The following is a 20,919-nucleotide window of genomic DNA, read 5'->3' as shown; positions in this document are numbered from 1 at the left end:
CATGTTTAGAAGGAATATCATAACCAAATTTATTACACCGATTTACTTGTAAATTATCGATAAATTTCCAAATTAATAGTACTAAAAAAGGAAGTTAAGTTGAGTATATCATTACCCATATTAAAATATTCTATTAATTGAACTTTTTTTTTTTTTGAGGGAACTATTTTATTACTAATTGAACTTAAGTAACATTATTCAACGCCTAAAAAAATACTGTACTTGTGTCAAAAAAAAAAAAAAAAAAAAATACTGTACGAAGTATTGAATGCACATATACTTGTAAATAGTACAACTCCGTAATAGAAACGAAGTTTGGAAAAAAAGAGTCATCGTCAACCTCTCTTCTCTCTCCTCTTCCCCAAATTTCATCATTTACAGAGTGAAGAACTCAGAAGAAGAAAAAAATAACAAGAATGGGTTTTGGGGTGTTCTTCAAAACCCTTCTAATTACATTTTCAGCAGCTCTAATCACCTACAATGTCATAATCTCTGCAAATGCACCCTTAAAGCTTGATTTCCCAGGACCCGATAACCCATCTTCACTTGACCCGGTTATCAAACTCCCTATTGATCGCAAATTGAAACTGGGTTCATCTCAAAAAAGGCTCTTTCATACTGCTGTTACTGCCTCGGATTCTGTGTACAATACTTGGCAATGTAGAGTCATGTATTATTGGTTCAAGAAGTTTCAGAATCAACCCAATTCTGAGATGGGTGGGTTTACCCGGATTTTGCATTCGGGTCACCGGGATGAGTATATGGATGAGATCCCTACTTTTGTTGCTCAGCCTCTTCCTTCTGGGGTGGATCAGGTGATTGATTTTTATTTGTTGAGTTTTGAGGAATTAATCTTGATTTTGTTAGGTAGATTTTGAAGTTTATGGTTGATTTTTGATGGATTTTGTTTTGAATTAGAAATGTTGTTGGTTTCATTTTACTGATTTGATGTTGAATTCATAAATTCCATATTAGGTAAATCAAAGTACCATATTTGAAATGTTAAATATACTACGAAATAATGTTGATTTAGCTCATTTTAGAGTGAATTTGGATTCTGTTTTGACAAATCGACGATTGCTTGATCCTTGGTGGGTAGCAAATGTGTATTGGAACTTTGCACAGTTAGGAGAAGGGGTTTTTTTTTTTTTTTTTTTTTTATAGAACCTATGTAAGTTTCTGATTGCAGAGTGGAGTTTGTGATTTAGGTTGCTGAGTTTGAAGTTTGTGGAGTTAATTGGCTACAAGTTTGTGGAGTTAACTGGCTACAAGTAAAAGCAATTTTGATCTTGAATAGTTGAAAAGATAGAAAATTTGGACATCCCATAAAAAAAAATTAGAAAAATTTGGGCATAAGAAAGTCTAGTGGTGGTTGGGGAAGTTGGCAGAAGATGGAATGGTTGTGGTCCTTTGAGAAGTGATGATTGTATGATTTAAATGTACTATATACTTGCTTTCATTTTGTTGAATCATGGATGCGGTGCCTAAACTTGTGGAATATAGACTATATGATAGATTAGTTAGGCTTATCACCTGAGCAGAGTAAACGTCTGTTTGATATTTAAATAAACAATAGATGTGATTGGTAAAAAAATTGTTATAGAATTCCATCAGGGATATATTAACTTGCAAGTTCAAATCTGTAGGATAATGAAGGGCCTTCACCATTATGCATGTGCTGAAACTGTTGATCAGTGTGAGAGTCTGAAGTTATTGAAGTTGAGTTTGTGTAGAAATCGGTATAGTCTACTTGGATGGCTGTGTAGATAGTTGTTCGCCTATTTTTCTGAAGGTTTTTTAGGAAGTCAAAACCTAAGTTGATACTGGTTTAGGCAGTTCATGTCTGTATAAGATGCTACTTTGTATGTGAAAATACTGGAAGATGTGCAATTGTGCATGTAGCTGTATCCCAGTAAATTGTGACTGTAGGCTTGAATAATTATGGTGATGCTATCTAAATGCAGGTGCAGTGAATGCTTCTTATGTTCAATTCAATAAGCTGGTTTGATGTTAGTTTGGAATATGAAAGCACATGCATTCAAGTAACTAGGTAATGGTTGCCTGTGAGAAGTTTGAGCTGAGGAGCCCCATTATTGACATGTAATCGAACTGAATGATAAAAAAGAGGAAGTCATTCTTCTTTATGTGGTGTGAAAGCCCATGCACACCTGCTAAGAACTTTTTTTTTTTTGCTTAATTTGTTTGTCAATCTTGTGTGATGTGTAAAACTGCTCATTTTGTACTTGAAATTCTGGCTTTGGCAGTCTTACCAATCTCATTTGTCCTTGTTTATGTCCTCCTTTTGAACTTGTAGGGCTACATTGTTCTTAACAGACCTTGGGCATTTGTACAATGGCTTGAACAAGCAGACATCAAAGAAGAGTATGAAATCTGATAATTATAAATTCCTCGGTCCTTTCACTTCCCTTGATCTTCCCCTCCCAATGAAGAACAAAAAAGTTTTGTTTTTTAATTTTTTTTCTTTTCTTTTTTTTTTTTTTTTTTTTGGAGGGGGGGGGGGGGGGGAATTCAGTTATCATTTTTTTCTCTAATTAATTAGCAGTTTCTCATTGTAATGCAGTTACATACTAATGGCAGAGCCAGATCACATTATTGTGAAGCCTATACCTAATCTATCTCGTGATGGATATGGAGCTGCATTTCCATTCTTTTATATTGAACCTAAGAAGTATGAGGCTGCACTCCGGAAGTTTTTTCCTGAGAACAAGGGGCCAATAACACAAATTGATCCCATTGGAAATTCTCCTGTAATTATTGCAAAGGTAACTAGCTCTTTTCATTTTGTTACAATAAATATGTGTCTATATAATTGTAATCAGTATCATCCTCTTCTTTTGGCTCTTGCTATTCTTTACAGGAATCTCTAAAGAAGATAGCTCCCACATGGATGAATGTTTCATTGGGAATGAAGAAGGATCCTGAAACGGACAAAGCATTTGGTTGGGTTCTTGAGATGTAAGCTTCTTCAAAGTAGGTTGATAAATTTCTTTACTATATATCTATAATAAAGCATGTCTTGCAACCTCACTCCCTGTGATTCTGCAGGTATGCCTATGCTGTCGCGTCTGCCCTGCATGGTGTAAAGAACATCTTGTACAAGGATTTCATGATTCAGGTTTAGTCTATTGCTTTAACCTTTATATCTTTTCTTTTAATTTTGTATAGCTTTTATCTAATTTTTGTCCATCTTTCCCCATGTTTTGCTCACTTACAACACTACTTGCTTGAGAGATTATAATACATGATTACATGTTATGATATACAAAAATTTTTGGTTGAAATATCACATAATATCTCAATGAAGCTCGAGTGTTTCATTGAATATGTTTAAGCACCATTCACTGGTATGCATTTTATCACTGGCAAGGGCAGTCAGATTCTACATTTCTTCCAGACTCTAACTTTCAAGAAATGTATGAAGTATAATGCTTCTTAATCAGACCATAGAGTTTCTGATTTTCATTCACTGTTTGCTTCTGAAGTTACATATTTGTTTTGATGATGACCCCTTATCAGCCTATATCAACCTTATTATTCAAGGTTTATATACAACCTTTGATTAAATTAGAGTCCATCATTGCAGTTCATTTTTTTATGGAGCCGACATATTCACTACTTTTGGGCATTGGATTATAATGGGCTTACTTCAAATTAATGATTTCCTTATTAGAACTAATCTAGCTTCTTATTTAACGTGTAAGCAGAATTTTGAGGTTTGGTTCAAATCTTCAAATTACTGATTTGCACATATCTATTTTTGTCTCTATTTTTGACAAGACAAAAGCTTACTGGCAATGAGAATGTGCTCTCATTTAGGATGATGAAGTTGATTATGTATTTTGATTAAATCATTATGGTGTTTCCTTTATAAGAAAAAAATCTATGGAAATCATTACACTTATTATTTTCTGTTGTGATGTAAACCAGCCTCCATGGGACACAGAAGTGGGAGAAAAGTATATCATACATTACACTTACGGTTGTGACTATGATATGAAGGTATGTACCCCTATCCCTTCCTCCCCTAAGTTGTCTGCTTCCCACTATTTGCATGTCTTCACTTGTGTGCATGCCTTTTGTCATATCTCAAAAGCAATTTGAATTGCCTTTGAAATTTTTAGATACTAAAATGCAGGGCAAGCTAACATATGGAAAGATTGGAGAATGGCGATTTGACAAGAGATCCTATGACAAGGTTAAACCTCCAAGAAACTTGACGCTGCCACCACCTGGTGTTCCTGAAAGTGTGGTATGTTTTCCTCAATTTGTAGCATTGCAATTGTTTTCATTTGGCTGCACCCTTATGGCTGCCTTCCTTTTGCAAGCCACTCTTCTTGAACTAATGAATTCGTGCATCGGAGCCATGTATTTGTCTCTTGAGGCTTCGTTAAAACTGGTTTAGTGTATCAAGTTTCGTGTCTTGACTTATTAATTAGATACTGGGCAAGGAAATGTGACTATGTTTGGAACTCTTAAAGGTTATATCTGTAAGAACAAAAATTATGATTGTAACAGAAGGAAAACCGTCTCTGGACTAATAATAGGAAGCTAGTGCTAGAATTAGATTATAAAGAGAAGGCAGGCAGTAGAAGACATTAGTCACATTTATTTATTACCAGATGGAGGTTATTAGGTGATTTTTAACACGGAAAGTTAAAAGGGGTTAAACTTCCTGAAATTTCTGTAATGTCATCATTGCAATTCATATCAAATTAGCCATTCCTTTTGAAGTTTATTTTGTGACTAAGAAATTTATTCTGCTGTGCATAGAGAAAAAATACTTACCCAGTAGAGAGCAGAAGACTTCACCTTCTATTTGATAGTAATCTGCTAGAAAGTTCTTAACTTACATTAATGACAAGTTGATAGGACTTGTAACTAGCACGTACTCAGGAAGTGTCCAAGCCGCATTTTGTTGTTAAAATTTCCATTTAGACCTTCAACTACGCAGTAGACTTGGAAATGATCAGCTTCTTAACGTTTAAATCTACCTGTGGTGGTATTCTTAAGTGTTGTTTTTCTATTACAGGTGACTCTTGTTAAAATGGTGAACGAGGCAACATCAAACATACCAAACTGGTAGTCATAATAAGACGTGATGGATTACAATACTGTGATAATGTTGTATTGCTTTCGGTAATGTGGCTTTGTTGATGCAAGATAGATCCAACTATACAAAATCATAGATCATCCTTGATAGTAAAGGTTTCTTTGTTTCCATTCCTTTCGATCACTTCCACGGTGCCACCCCATATTTTCGTATTGCCGAAGTACAAAATATATTGCACCTTAGATAATAGTGCATAGGTGAGTTGTAAAAAGCTGAAATTCCTCAGAAAAGTTTTGTTAATATAGCAAATTTCTTGTGCAAGTTTACGGGAATCAACCCCATTGATTCTCTCTTTTTTTTTTTTTTTTTTTTTTTTGAGGTAGCATTGATTCTCTCTTCAATCGTCATCTTTGTTTAAATGATACTATCCGAATTTCAATTTTGACTGATCTACCACAAACTAGTGAGAGTACATTGTCCCAAGTGCATGTTAAGGCTATGCCTGACATTTCACCGCAAATTATGAATCATATTTGGTTCATAATTAAACTTGATAGGCAACTGCTGTCTGTCAACAAAGAAAAGATCTAAATTTGATGAACTTTTTTTTTTTTTTTTTTTTTTTTTTTGAGGAGGAAATTTGACGAACTTTGTGCTCGCTTTTAAGGTGTAAGAAAAAAGTTTGCCAAAACTTGAAATTTTGGGGTGAATAGAACAAAAGTATGAAACGTTTAAATTTTCACTAATTTTGTTACTCGTATATTTTAATTATAATGTGTGGAACATCTAACTACAATGAAGTACAGTGAGTACTCGTATAATCAAGCTTGTCCCTGATGGATCCCTTCTTTTTTTAGCAGTATCTTTGCAAATTGAATGCTAACTCTTGCTCACAAATTCTCCTTGAGTTCAATGAAAACTCCTTTGAATGCAGAGTTCGCTTTTCTTCTATAGACATTGCAGTCAAACAGTGATCATGGCTTAGTTATGATTATCGGAGCGTCAAAAATGAAATAAGATCCTAGTAAATCTTCCACTATGGTAATTCTGTTGAAAGCCCTTCTCAGCATGATCTATGTAAAAAAAAATATCAACCAATGATAGAAGCTTTGGCTCCAAAACAGTGGGAATAGGATCAGGAATCCACAGGTACAATGAACAACTAAGAGAAAGGCCAGAGTGCACCAGGCCATGCCGGTTCAGCAGCTCACAGAACATGACTTAGATTCAGGACCTTCTGGTTCAACTTATCAATAAACTGACCAATGCTTGGGTAGACCTATCCAAGCAATATAGATCAGATCTACAATCTAGTTCTTCCTGGATTGATCTGTTTCAGGACTTTGACTTATCAATTACTTGGATGTTATCAAATATGTCAAATTCTCGTTAGAACACTGTCCCAACTCAGATGTCAGATTGGCGATAACATTAACTAGTATATCATGAAAATTTACAACCATATTAACACAAGGTGTCATCACCCTTGTAATTACATCAAGATTTTGACATTGCAATTCTTATGACAGACAAGATTTTGATAACTGGAAATATACATTGTTGCCCATTGAATTTACGGCTTTGTCTAGTTCAAATAACGCCTGCAGTTTTTCGAATTGCAAAAGCAGGGAATTTTCTTACCTTCATCCTCACGATTGAAATGATAATCGTAAGTGATTTCCTCCCCAGGATAAATATCTCTTTGAGCCAAAAACACAACCTGTAAGTGCAAATATAAAGCATCTCAGAATATCTGCATTTTTTAACTTAGCTAGAAGATTAACAGGGTCATCCTCCAGATAGAAAGGGATGTTACTGATTGAATTGCCATTTCAATAACATGCAAAGAGAGAAATCTCTGATCATCTTATAATGTAACAAATAAAAAGAATGGTTTCTCAAATTCATTATGTTGACTTGTTATCATTCATCCTCATCGCTGCAGATTCAGCATGTATATATTTCGGGAAACGCATAACTATTTAAATCAAGTAAGCAATCTCATGAATATTTGATGAAGCAAAGCAACATAGCATAAAAAAGAAATCTGTTCCATTACCTTCTTTTCACCCCTGACAGTCAACACTTTGGCAACACAGTTTGGCTGGTCACAGAAAATGACATGGACAAAAGCAGTCAGCACAAAAGTGCATATATATATGGAATGATAAGGAGGTTAATTAAGTTAAAAGATCAGTAGATCACTGAGAAGAAACATCATCACCCCCAAAAAAGAAAGCATGTACAAAAGAAACTTTCTATTTTTTCTTTCCATGGGGAGGAACATTTAGGCAAGCAATAGTATCCAAAACAGCATATTACCTGGCATGAATGGTTGACAAACCGAGCTATTCCACCTTTGCAGGTAGCATCAATAATCTGTTCCTTGTCTATTCTGAAAAAGTAACATGCACTCTTGTACTGAAGCTTTCTTCCTGACAGATACTCAGTCTCTCGTTTATCAGCAACACGGTGCCCCACTATCTCACCAACATATTCAACAACCTAAGAGATGCCGATGTAAAAAGAGTCACATACCAGTAAAAGAAGCCAACAAGTCTAAACTCTGTAATAGAGTAAAACCGTAAAACATAGAGTTCAGCAGATATAGCTGCTCAATATATGAAAAGTAAACTCGGCCATTTTCAGCAGATACAAAAGTCAATTAATTAATACCAGACCATAGTACAAAAGTCATGTCTTATCCTGCAATAAGATTCACATCAAGAACATATACATATATATGTCAAGGATAAAGGACCCTACCATAGCACCACGCTGAAAAAACTGAGACGTGTACAGACCAAGAGCATGGATACCAGATTTATACACTACCAAATGTTTCCAGCACTTTGCTTGTTTGTATCGAGCATATTCTTTCTGCAAAGATGTTATGCATGTATTAGTTGATTTTCATCACTTAATGCAATGACAATCCAACCCTTTGAGGAAGGAATTAAAGACATATACAAAGACAATTGTGATAATCACTTAAGCATTTCTGTGTCAGTTGTTGAATTCCCCAAGATAATTGCTAGAGGAAGCAATAATCACTTAAGCATTTCTGTGTCAGTTGTTGAATTCCCCAAATTTAATTGCTACTTTGCTAGAGGAAAAATGATATCGTGAAATATGTTTGATATCCATCCCGCATTTACAAAGAAAGAGATTATGTTTAACTCTTTACATACCCGATAATCATGGTCTATATCTGAAACTGAAGGTTTAGGCAGCTTATTCCTGCTCAGCTTGTGTCTATTGATGTAAAGCCAAGCGTCTACTTGCACCTGAGTGACAAGGCACCCACCTTTACCCCTATGCTGATAAGAAGAATAATGCCCTCCATCTCCCTGGATTTTCCCTTTATATCCCTAGTTGAGAGGCAATTACATCATAAGCTTTCTAAAATATTCTGCACCATAAAGTGCCAAGAATTAACAACACTTGTACCTCTGTTCTGGCGCAAGTTGGCTCTTCTTCTTGACCAGTTTCAGAATTTTCCTTGTTAGTATCAATATCGTTCTCTAAATGACAAGTTCTGGAATCTGCATGAAACAAGCATCTTCCATAAAAACCAATCTGATCCCTGTCAACTCCTTCTACCTCACTTTGCAGCAGACCCTGCAAGCAACAAGGTAAGATACTTTGAGATGCCATAATTGATTATCATCAGAAACTTTCTTTCCAATATTAAATTTTTTTTTTTCTCTTCAGTGAGCAAGAAGGAACAAATTATCAATGATATGAAACTATGAAAGTAGCATCCAAACCACATCTGGCCTCCATCTCATGCCCTGAGAACTTCTATATCACCAATATAATAATGATAGGTTGATGATCATGCAGAGAGTTGGTTTTGGTTCTTTAAGCAGATTATTTTCTGTAAAAACTGCAACACCTTCCTCACCTCAAGAAAACAATCCTAGAATCAAGTGGCTATCACTACTAGCCATAAAAGACAATTTCGCAGATGATCACCTTGACTAGTTCTTTATCCTTCCCATTTTATTTTATTCTTAAAGCAGAAATTGAATGATGACAAGCTTTGTATTAAATAAAACTTCTTAAAGCCAAAACCAGCAAGAATTGAAACTGAAAGGTAGAAACTAGAAAATTATATTTAATGTAATAATAGTTTAATCAATGAACTCTAATCCCTTAGAAATTATAAAATTGAATTGTTTAAATTCTAGCAAACTTACTCATATTTCCATGTCATAACTCATAAGCGAGGAAAATGTAAATGCCCACAAGGTAGCCAAGCTTAATTCTATATTCAAGAGAGGGAAATGTGGATGTCCAATATAAGAGGATCCTATTGGGGTGATTGATCTTGTAAAATGCAAACGAAGACATTAACTTATTGATTGAAGTCTGTTTGAGTTTTACAATTATTACCCATAAAGAAAAGGGTTCATCAATTGACTTATCTGGGAGCACCATATAAGCATAGGATTACCTTCTGATGAGCACACCATGGATGAAAGTAAGTACAACATGTCTCAACATAACATCGTATGCACGACCCACCAACGCGCTTGCATATATAGCATACCTAGAACAAGGAAATTAACATATGAAAATATGGGAAGAATGAAGGGGGGTGGGGGGGGGGGGGGGGGGGGGGAACAGTCACATTTTGGATATATTGTTCCGTCATATGTTTGAGACTTAGAATTTTGATCATGAAAAAAGCAGAGATGAAGCAAAGTAATGTTCCATCTACAGAACAGAGTGCTTACCATGTATTCTTTAAGGTTGGAAACACCTGAAACATCAAAGGCACTCATGGTATCCACATTAGGACATCTTGTTCCTGGAGTCCATAATCCACACACCATATGGACCCACTGCTTGACAGTTGGATCAAACAATCCTGATATTATGCTGTTATGCACTACTGGTTTTATGGAAGGGCAGGGATGACAAGTTGCACTTTCCAAATTTTTCAGGCACTCCATTTTTGCTGGAACTGTGAAATTATTACTAATATTAATACTCAACACAATGCATACAATACAGGTTTTTAGTAGACATTGTTATAATGGTACTAAAGGGAACAGACATACCATACAAGGCTTCAGTTGAACCCACACTCATAATATGAGGTTCTGTTCTAATATCCCATGCTTTCAACAGACTTTTCACCACATTGCGGCTTCCAAATGCACGAGTCATGGCCCCATCACCATAACCACATAGAACACAAGCCTAAAGTAGACAAATCATCAATATAAGTTGTTTAAAACCAATACAGATGTAAATCAGACAGAATAAGTACACACACACAAACTCCCCTTGGGACCCCCCCCCCCCCCCAAAAAAAAAAAAAAAAAAAGAAAAGAAAAAAAGAAAACAATTAAAACTGAAAGAAGAAAAAAATTCATGCAGCACCTCCATTTCAGTAATGCTTAACCCTTGTTACACTAAACCAAGCAAAAGCCCATGCAAGTGATGCAAGGTATGTTGGAAATCGACACCTCTACATCAACCAATTTAAGAAGTACACATAAGTATTTGCAATGAAGACTTAAATTATTGAATACCACACCACTACCAGGAACTTAATACAAGAGCAAATAATTCAAGTTTGATCATCCATTAAATTCACAAACAATTCATATACCTCCATTCTTTCTAATAAATATAAGTAATGTATTTCTTTTTGGAAAGTTGCAATACTACTTTATTTGAAAAACGATTTTCTCTATATCTATCCTCATTACATGGACCCTTTTTTGTTCTCTCCATCTCTCTCTAAAATACTCTCTCTATCTCTCTACATATCTACCACATCTGATAGTTGACTTAGGCTGTTAGGCATCCAGGGTGGGGGGGGGGGGGGGTCCTTGGTTAACCCCCCGAGGGTAGCTGACATTCACAAATCCTGGCAGGAAAGCATCCAGAGCACAAGGTCCCCTAGGTTTCAGACCCGAAACAATTAGTATATAGGGACAAAGGGGGTATAACATTCTTCTCATAGATTACATAAGTAGATGTACTGGCACAATGGTATATGGTTCACAATCAAAATAATCTAAATTTTCAATAGGTTTACGGAATGTTATAGTAGTCTCCCAATCACCCTGTCATATATTATGCAGTCTGCAGTCTCTGCACAAGTCTTCTTCCTACCAAACATATAACTTTCCATTGTCTGGCTCAGTTTATTAGGCACGTCCTTTCCATTTTTGAATAGGCAATGTGTTTATTAAGGGATATTAATTAAAGAAAAAGTAATACAAGTGACAATAATAGCTGAACAATCTCAGTAAGCAGTGACAGCAGACGGATGAGAGAGGAAAAGGGAGATAATTCATAGGACCAACATGCATCTGCAATTAGTCCTATCAGTGTTCTACATAGACTGATTCCTACCATCGCTTCTCCCTAATTATTTGACATACTACCTCTTTATTCGCTAGCATACTCTTAACAAAATACGTTTATTTGCATCTGCTTAATGCACCCTAAACTAATCTATGTATCACCTTCCACAATTATATTTATAAAAGTATCCCACATGTTATTGATACTGAAAGTCAAACCTAGCTTTGTCAAAAGCATTTTATTCTAAATAATTGTATCCCTGAAAGATAGCATTCCTCTGGCCCGTAAAGTAATGAATCAGATAAATGTAAGTTGTATGTGAATTTTGGAGCTGATTGATCCAGCTAGTGTGATCACTAATCCATAATGTGTAGGGTCTTTTTTAGAATCATACTAAAAACTAAAGCAAAAAACCAGAAATCTGAAATTGAAAATAGAAGCTTACAACATCCTTAGAGCTAGTTTTGCATGGTCTGCAATACCAATCCCCTTTTGGCACTCTTGAAATCCCATAGCAAGCTTGATGGATCTGTAAATTTATGTGAGATAAATTTTACAGTATATTTAAGAGGCTAAAAAAGAACTAGCTGAGATTCCAATCAAAACTGCATACTTGGATTGAGCAATGTCCACACTCCAACAAACAGTTAGCATTGTCTTTGTTTGAGATTCCACACACACAGCATAATTTATTCACTTCTGACATCAGAGAACTATTATGCAGTTTTCTACAGGATCTGAATCAAGAAGCAAAAACCAATCAGATAAGAAAAACCATGGCAGGACTGAATCTGCATTTATACTGGAAAACATTGCTTCAGCATATTATTCAGGAGAATCAAATACTCTTTGATCTCCTGGTTCTCCTTACCTTCTTCCAGTATCTCTGCTTTTACCACCATCACATCTTTCAGCATCTTTCAGTGTGATCATTTCCAATCCACATACTGTTGGTTGTGCACTCATTACATTCTGGGAACGACTGATATCTGCAGCTATGAGTTTGTTACCTATAGCAAAACCCAATTATTGCTCTGCTAATGCATTATAACAAATAATACATTATCAAAACTAGAGTACGTGTGAGAATATGCATCAAACACTTAAGAGAAGATCCCTATATCTAACCAGAATAGGTCAAGGAGGGAACAGGCAGAAAACAAAAGAGGGTATTGCTGCAGAGCATTTAACTCAGGATCCTAAAAGGCTAAGATATATGATAAACATCTAGCAAGTAATGTACCATACAAAAGAAATACACTAAGATATCTGTCAGCTAGCACCTCTCTCGCACCTTATGTCTACCTGGGCACAGCACAACTCTCATTCGTCATATTTCATTAGACACTAAGTATTCATCTCTAGGGAAAGGAGAAGCATCATAGTACATAAGTTCATTACAGAGATGTTATCAGAATTTAAGAGAGTTGTTTACATATAAAGGCACTCTCTTAGCTAATCAAGTAGACAGTGAGAAAGAACAAAGAAAATCCAATTGTCATACAAGCTCAAATTAATTTTGTTCTTTTATCTGGCACCCACAAGAAATTATAAGGCCACTACAAGATTGCACATGTAAAAGCAGATGCCAGAGTGAGGAACATTGATCCAAGATGCAAGTAAGCCTTAGATTTAAATATGATACCTCTCATAGATAACTCATAGAGGCTGCGCATACGGAGTTCCTTGGTCTTTGATGCAGAAGCTGGGTGAGAGGTTGAAGTATTTAGATTAATTTCACCTCCTTCCAATGCATCAGCATTATCAGGTTGCATATTTTTCAGGTGCATTTTCTGAGTCTCCTGATTAGAAGCATCTGACCAAACCTTATTGTTTCTGCTATCTTGGTCTTGATAGGAACTAGATGGTACATCATGGCGTTCTCTACCAACATAACAACAGATATTCTTCTTCTTCTTCTTTATTGAAGGCACCACCGGTTCTTTCTCAAACTTAAGTCTTTTGGAAGCTTTTAGAACCTGGCTCAGAGGAACAATCTTTGGTGGCTTTAATTGGTCAATATCTAGTTCCTGATCACATATAATACCGTACTTTCCACAAGCAACAGGCTTCATCTTTTGGCAGTCCTTCGTGCTGTCCTTCCAAGTTCTATCAGAAATTGGTTTGTGCAAAGCATATCTTTTTACAGCTTCAGTAAACTTGGCAACTTCAGGAGGCTTGACTTGTTTTACCTTTTTGACAAGAGCATTTTCTGGCATTTCAACGGAGTCGTCATTGCCCTTCAATGGTTCCTGATCACTAGGCTCACCCTCCACAATGTTATATATCCCATTACAATCTCTTTTACGAGAAAGGATTTTGGCTGCAAACAAGGCAGACCTTCCCTGCTTGAGACAATTATAGCTTGAACTAACATTAAGCATTGTAGATGTATTTCGATTAGACTGATTTGAGAAGGTGAATGTTGTTCCTAGCATCTTCCATTTATTGGTACGCTTTCTCTTTTTACACTTAAATACATTCTCATTTTGAGTCTTATTCGGATTTTCATCAGAATTACCTCCAGACACTGAAAAACTTTGCAATTCATTTGAATTTGAATATGTTTGCCTAAATTCATAAATTTCTTTATGATGAGCTACATTTTCCAACGCTGACAAAGATTTTTCTTCAGTAGATCTAGTGTTACCATCAGAAACTTGTAAATTTCTAACACTATCAATTGCTTCATCAGATGAACTTATGGAAACAGCAGATGATCCTTGATCTGCTATTTGGACATTGTCACATACTTTATGACCGCCATCAACAGTACCAGAATCAATCCTGTCAACCTCATTAGATGCTTGGGTAACAACTGGTGCAGAACAATCAGAAGAAATGTCCGATAATTCTTTCCCTTTCAACGCAGCTGCCTGGTTTGATTTGAAAATACCTTTAGTGGCAAGCTCTTTCAAGTAAGTTTCAGATTCTTTACTAGAGTCCGACATATGCGCTGTTGCATCTGGAAATTTCATTTTTGAATTTGCATGTGCATTGGGAGGAACATCTGTCCACTGAGAATTTCCACAATCAAGTTTGACATTATGTTCCTTTTCCTTATGATTGCACTCTATTCGGAATGCTTTTTCAATAGATACGCAGTCATCAGAAATTTTTGAATTACTATATTTAGGGGTTTCAACAATTGCAACGCTTTCTTGCTTCTTTAAACCATACACAGAGCCACTACCTTTGGATTCCTGCTTTCTCTTTGAACATGCTTTCTGAACATTGTAATAGCACCTGGATGATATATGAGAAGATGATTCTCGAGTACATCCTTGCACCACGTTACAGTCACATTCCATGTTTTCTTGTCTTCCAACACTGCCAAAGAAAATGCATCAATCAAGGAAGTATCAAAACTCAAGATTAAAATTTAATGAACTCTAGGACACATATGGCTAGGCCATTCAAGAAGGGTTCAGATTACTTAACATTGAAACCGAACAGGGGCAGCACTCATATTTCCATGTGTCCCCACAAAAAATTATCTCACAGATGCTAAACTAAAGACTGGTTTGACACTTCCACTGTTGTTAGCTTGTAGCTGCTTTTGTCTTTCAGGATTCATTTAAAATCTTATTGCAGTAACTTCCAGAATTCACTTAAGGGTTTACAAGTATTGTTTAAATAGTTTCACTGAAGCTCTTTTATAGTTTAAAGCTTTACACAGTTAGAAGGTCTTTAACAAGAACCAGCCAATAACATCAGCAGAGGCTCTGCGCAGAAAAAAAATCTAGGTAACTACTCAATATATTATAACTACTACAACTTGCATGAAATAAAAGCTAACCTCAGTTCAGACTGTTGTGTTGGCTGTTGATTACTAGTATTTTTATTATACTTGCCAGTTAACTTAGAAAATATTGTCATCTCTTCAGAATTAGCACCCAAATTTGTACCTGTAAAAACAAAACACTAGTTGAAGTGCCCTAAATACACAACATCTACTTTATGTTCTTATTGGATAAAGTAAAAGATATGTCTTGCATGTTGCATAGTCCCTTTTCTAATATTCTCACCTTTCTTATGACCGACATCAGGCAGGAAGGATGGTGAGGTAATATGTCCAACAGAAGATTGACGCCCATGTCTTTGTGCTTCATACGACCCTTGATCAAAAAATAAACCCTTTGCTCTCAAATCAGGAATGCCACAGTTCTCAATTTGTAGGATGTGGTTGGAATGGATCTTTGGTTGCTGATCAAGTGCAAGGGAAGTATCCGGTGGTCTTTCCTTAGATGATTTGTCTATATCACCCAAAGCATGAAGCTTCAAGCTCTCAATTCTTGTATGTGAGTTTACAGCTTCAACATCTTTACTAAAAGAAGAAGAACCATGACCTGTAGCCGCTGCGGACAGTGGAGTGAAATCAGTAGAAGTTGCCTGCAAGGTTGAACTTGCTCTAGAATTCAAAGATGGATTTTTCAATTTATTGGAGAATTGATCTCGGTCAAGATTGCTTGCCAGGTTACACGCATTCCTTACATAGTTTGAAGCTCCAGAGACATCTGACGACATATTCACCATCCCATATATGCTAAACTTCGCAGCAGGCAATACAGTACTATTAGGATTACAAGGTTCCCCATTTCTAGCAAAACCAGAGCTTGATCCACTCCCAACATTGGATCCTTCATTCCCACATGTAGCATCCATGGCTTTGCTCATCTTATTTGGTAAAGCTGTTTTACTGATGTCTAAAGGCCTGATTGGTGGATCTCCATTACATGAAAAGTCTATCAGTACAGACCTGTCTACGTGAGGTTGGCAATGAACTGTCCAAGGACTGAGAGGATGGCTGTCTTTAATCCTTCTATTGATTTCCTTAGGATACAAATTCCCTCGAGCTGTAGAATTAGAAGAGGGGACTTTCACTGAATTTGTACAATTATTATGCAGCCCATCTTTTAAATGTTCCACATGAGCAGCACCATTTGTAGATATCAGTGCACTATTAAGAGGGCCTGCCAGGAATGAAGTTAGAGCATTATTCAGAGGACCTGACACAAATGATTTTTTTTCTCTGCAGGAATCAGGGGCAGAATGGTGAAAAATGTGCTGCTGATTTTTCTCAGAGACCTTTGCATTTGTCACTGCATGAAAAGGCATTACAACATGTAAATAATAAAATAATAATAATAAAAATAAAAAAAAAAAAAAAAAAAAAAGGTAGAATAATTTGCATAGATAATAGACTTGGAGATAACGCACAGTTTTGATTCAGCATATCCTGGGCAGTAGTTATCTGGACTCCACTAGTGTGATGTCTCATAGCTGGTAGAGAAACAGTTCCTGAACCCCAACTCAGCTGAGATGGCTGCCCAAGCTTCAACTCAACACTGGAAGAAATAGGACCTCTCTGCTGAACAACTTCATCCTTTGAATTATTGTTGGCTTTGGAGCCAATGCTCTGCAAGTTCAGTAAAGCAGAACTAGACGAATTCTCACAAGAGGAGGTAAATTGGAAGGACCTTGAGAGACAACCATCCCCTGGTCCATCTTTATCACTCAGCAATGTCGGCCTTAAATTTCTTGAAGTGCAAGCTATTTGGGCATTTTTAACTATTTGATTAGGAAAATCCTGGATTGCTCGAGGTCTACTAGGGGACACATTATTCCGAGGCTGCATAGAAGACTCTGCAGATGGATTAAACAGACTAGACATGTCAAAAACCTTCCTCTTGTCAGCAACAGCCATGCTGCTATTTGTCAAGCCAGAAGTTGCTAACAATCCTTCCGGCCAGTCCCATCCTCTATGATCCCCTGGAGCCCTAATCTAAATCATTATAAAAATATCACCCCTCATCTCCATGATTAAAATACATGCCAATAAGAATCAAAGAGTTAATGCAAAACAAGCAAGCAAAAATGTGATAGCATAGCCAACTATACTAAAGTAAATAATGCTGTAGAAGTCAGGTCATGTCCAACTCCTAGCAAAGCATTAGAATACCAAGGTTCTAGGAATTTATTTGTAATGAAATATATAAACAGCCAAATCCAATGACCTGCAAGAACTCAAGTGTGCAGACAGGTATATAGTCATAGGTAGCAGATATTATTATGTTAGATTGATTGGATACAAGTTAGAAGGTAGACATCAATTTACTGCAGGAAAAGTAAGAATGATGGGGCCAAGAGAACAGTAAACAAACCCATTAGAGTTCATAATGAGTTTAGCCGTGGGGCATCATGACTTCATGAGAGTAAGTTTCTTGCATCAATTGATGTTTTTTGCAGAGTAAACTTACAGTGGTGCAATTCCAACACCATGATATTCCTATTACCATTAAACTAAAATAACACATGGAAAATGGACAATGCCAGAAGGGTGACAGAATTGTGTCTAATTAGAATAATCATAAAATGCTGAATTTTTTAGTGACAGTAATTTCATAATTTGCTATACAGATAAGCATGAACGGCACGTTGGCACAGACTCATTATATAACTGGGTGCAAAGAAAAGAAGACATATGGGGCATAATTATGTAGATGATAAGTGGCAAAAAAAAGAGCGTGCAAAGAAAAAACTAAACAAATATTCTACAGATTATAGAAGTCAGCTACAAGAATACATTCCAATGAATTTAATTTACATCATACCCCGAACTTCTGAAGGTACATTTTACGCCATTGAGCAATGCTATCACCGCTATCCATGCGAACAGCATACCCAGGATTAACATCAGATAAACCTGAATGCTGCATTAGAACGAAGCAGAATGTGCTTTCAGAAGTCTGCAAATAGATAAAACGTAGACAAGACAGCAGAAAGCCACATGGAAGCTACACAGATATCAACTTTTGATTACAATTACCTCACAAAATTTAGACACTGACATTCGCATACCATGGCATGAGCATAAAACTCCAAAAAGACCTGTGTTGCTGAGAAGTAGATCTCCACCTTTTCAACCAATCATGCAGGCAAATCAGATTTTCAACCAAAACACTGGTTAATATGAGGATTGTGAAAGGATAAATAAATAAACTCACATGCACCCATGCAGAAGACACGAGGATACCCACTCACAACTGAATTCTGTATCTTATGGACAGAAGTTGAAGCTTGCAAAGATGCATCTGGAAAATTACTGCTGCTTAAAGGAGCACAAGTGACCCCTTTTTGCAAAATATTAATCCCATTTTCAGTCTGAGAGCCAGGATGAGTGATGGATGCCCTCAGGGTACTAAGGTCGTCACTTAGGCCATGACTACTACCATTATTTGCATTCATAATAGACCTCATGGGAAAAACAGGGCGTATATTTACTACAGCTCTTGCATTGTAGTTTGCACTATTCTGCAACAATTGCCAATTTTTCATTGTACCAATATTTCCCTGAGCGGGAGTATCTAGAATGCACCCTCCACTGGAAGAATGCACATTCAACTGTCGCTGTAAATCATATTGCAAGAGAGAAGGTGGGGCTGATAACAGAGAGCAAAATGAACTTCCAGTTTCAAGCTGGGTTGGCTTGCATGAACCAAAATTCAATATATTGGAAGTGGGTGCCTGTTTCATTTGAGAAGACAGTGGTCCTTGTTCTCGCATATCATGGGGAAGAATACAGTGGCTCATGTTTGTATTCAACTGCAGACCAGGTAATTCAAATCATCATAGTTGTTGGATTTCAGCAGCTACAGTTGTGTTAAACATGCAAAGATTGCATGCAACACGAACCAGTAGAAAAATGGAAAGACAACATAAGTGAGCACCATATTTCTAGATAAGATTCACATTTTTAAAATACGCATAAGATTAACATGTCAGGTCCTATGCTCCAACATAAGATGGACACAACATTTGAAGCTTTGAACCCCAACATTTACCATGAGCCTCGCTTTGATCCAAAGAAAAGAACATAAATGTAACCATGATGCCACACTACATTGAGGGTGACAAAAGGTTTTGGTTCGAGTAGCATTACTTTTATCATTATTTGACATACATAATCCTACATAGAATGAAATAGTGGTCATTGCTTATTGCAAGTCTCATAAAGAAATGTTTCTCAAATTATCAAACGAAGGAAGTAGAATTTCTCAAAATAGATGGTTTCCTATCTTGTCTACCAAATTTTATCAACAAATTTTAGCTGCATGTGGATTTTGAATAGTTGTTTCCCCATCAACCTTAAACAATCCATACACTATACATTTTGATCATTCCATTTTATGTTATGCTCTTCTATAGGTGTCCTAGATTTTGGAATCACCGGGGCTCAAAAAAGGTCGACAAAGACAAGAATGTCAACCATGTCATGGCCAAAGCACAACTCAATACGACAGCACTCCCTCTACACATGTCATGTCTTATACATATCGATGCATTTATACATGTTCATAAGTTCATGTATATCAAACATACATTTAATGACTGAGAATTCGGCCGACCAACATCGATAATGTACGCTTAATCAAACACATTACAATGTACATAAAATATATTAATCAATACAAAAACACAAAAAGGTTTTTGCCAATTATCAGCTCAATGTCATTCATGATATACTTCCAACTTATATAGAACATGCAAGACCAAAAAATTCACAAATTGCAAATCACATATCTTAATTACAATTTACAGTTACCTGATTCCTAGCTTCCTGCTGGAGCTGAATTTGCTCCGAGGAAGAAGCAACCCTCAAACTCGAACCCGAATCCAAACTTGGTGATTGCATACCACATTTCATCTGCCAACCATTTTCCATAACTCAAGCCACCACCGCCTTCGCCGCCGTCACCTCCACCAACCCCACCCCCCCCCCCCCCCCAAAAAAAAAAAAAAAAAAAAAAAAAACACCCCAAAATTACTGATCAATTATTCAATTTCCACCATCAAATTCCAGAATACAAATTAAACTGAGAGCATCCTGAAAATGCAGAGAAACACATAAAAATTAGAACATTTACAATCAAAACAAACATTTACATACTATAGGTTATAAAATTAAACTAATAAATTGAACTTTCTGGCATTTTATAACTCTCAAAACTAATTATTCCAATAAACGAATTAAAAAGCTGAGTATAAATTGAAGCTTAGTGAATAATAAACAAAAGCAGGAGAAAAAGAATAATAAAGAAGAACAATACCTTTTTTTTTTTCTGGATATTGCAATTGTTCTTGTCATCAACTATGCTTCTCAGCAAGAGTGAGAGTGAGGAAACACAGAGGAGAGAGAAAAAAGGAACATGGGAGTGAACAGAAGGAAGAGGAATTCGAGGTTTTTTTTTTTTTTTCTTCTTTTTCTACCTCCAATATTATTCCAACGCACTATTATTATTTACTCATTTTTTTTAGGAAAAAGATATATTAATAAATATTTATTACACCGATTTACTCGTGAATTGTCGATAAATTCCGAACTTAATACTAAAAAAGATGTATATTAAATGCATTACCCTTTTTTTATATTAGTGTTGCTAAATTAAATATGGTCCTTTTTTGACTCATTTGATAGGTCAGGGTACTATTATATGTTACTCCCTCCGTCTCCGATT

General features: G+C 36.1%; 2 protein-coding genes across 5 annotated transcripts; one reads left to right on the top strand and one right to left on the bottom strand.

Annotated features, from left to right (window-relative positions):
* Nucleotides 1-319: 319 nt before the first annotated feature.
* On the top strand, nucleotides 320-5,425 carry LOC145556818 (hydroxyproline O-arabinosyltransferase 1-like). Its single transcript, XM_081618466.1, has 8 exons — nucleotides 320-815; nucleotides 2,315-2,382; nucleotides 2,582-2,783; nucleotides 2,879-2,976; nucleotides 3,067-3,136; nucleotides 3,949-4,020; nucleotides 4,157-4,270; nucleotides 5,051-5,425. Exons 1-8 carry the CDS (start codon nucleotides 417-419, stop codon nucleotides 5,102-5,104), a joined length of 1,077 nt encoding a protein of 358 aa, XP_081474592.1. The 5' UTR covers nucleotides 320-416; the 3' UTR covers nucleotides 5,105-5,425.
* Nucleotides 5,426-5,555: 130 nt separating this feature from the next.
* Nucleotides 5,556-20,149, bottom strand: LOC145642490 (uncharacterized). 4 transcript variants are annotated; one of them, XM_081693697.1, is made up of 21 exons: nucleotides 20,007-20,149; nucleotides 18,409-19,006; nucleotides 18,231-18,319; nucleotides 18,016-18,114; nucleotides 16,622-17,186; nucleotides 15,430-16,503; nucleotides 15,201-15,309; nucleotides 14,595-14,731; nucleotides 13,047-14,411; nucleotides 12,273-12,411; nucleotides 12,015-12,138; nucleotides 11,847-11,930; nucleotides 10,141-10,282; nucleotides 9,814-10,043; nucleotides 9,531-9,626; nucleotides 8,522-8,692; nucleotides 8,263-8,442; nucleotides 7,838-7,951; nucleotides 7,394-7,576; nucleotides 7,131-7,175; nucleotides 5,556-6,791 (listed from the first exon to the last, which is right to left on the bottom strand). In XM_081693697.1, the coding sequence occupies exons 1-21, from the start codon at nucleotides 20,124-20,126 to the stop codon at nucleotides 6,657-6,659; spliced, it is 5,799 nt and encodes a 1,932-aa protein (XP_081549823.1). In that variant the 5' UTR covers nucleotides 20,127-20,149; the 3' UTR covers nucleotides 5,556-6,656. The 4 variants fall into 4 exon arrangements, with proteins under 4 accessions (XP_081549823.1, XP_081549821.1, XP_081549822.1 ...); XM_081693695.1 differs by having other exon boundaries at nucleotides 13,047-14,731; XM_081693696.1 differs by having other exon boundaries at nucleotides 13,047-14,731; nucleotides 18,409-19,053; nucleotides 20,007-20,146.
* Nucleotides 20,150-20,919: the final 770 nt, after the last annotated feature.

Source organism: Chenopodium album, chromosome 8, assembly GCF_948465745.1.
Source record: "Chenopodium album chromosome 8, dcCheAlbu1.1, whole genome shotgun sequence".
In the NCBI taxonomy this organism is placed as follows: domain Eukaryota; kingdom Viridiplantae; phylum Streptophyta; class Magnoliopsida; order Caryophyllales; family Amaranthaceae; genus Chenopodium; species Chenopodium album.
This window is presented reverse-complemented; position numbering and strand designations above follow the sequence as displayed.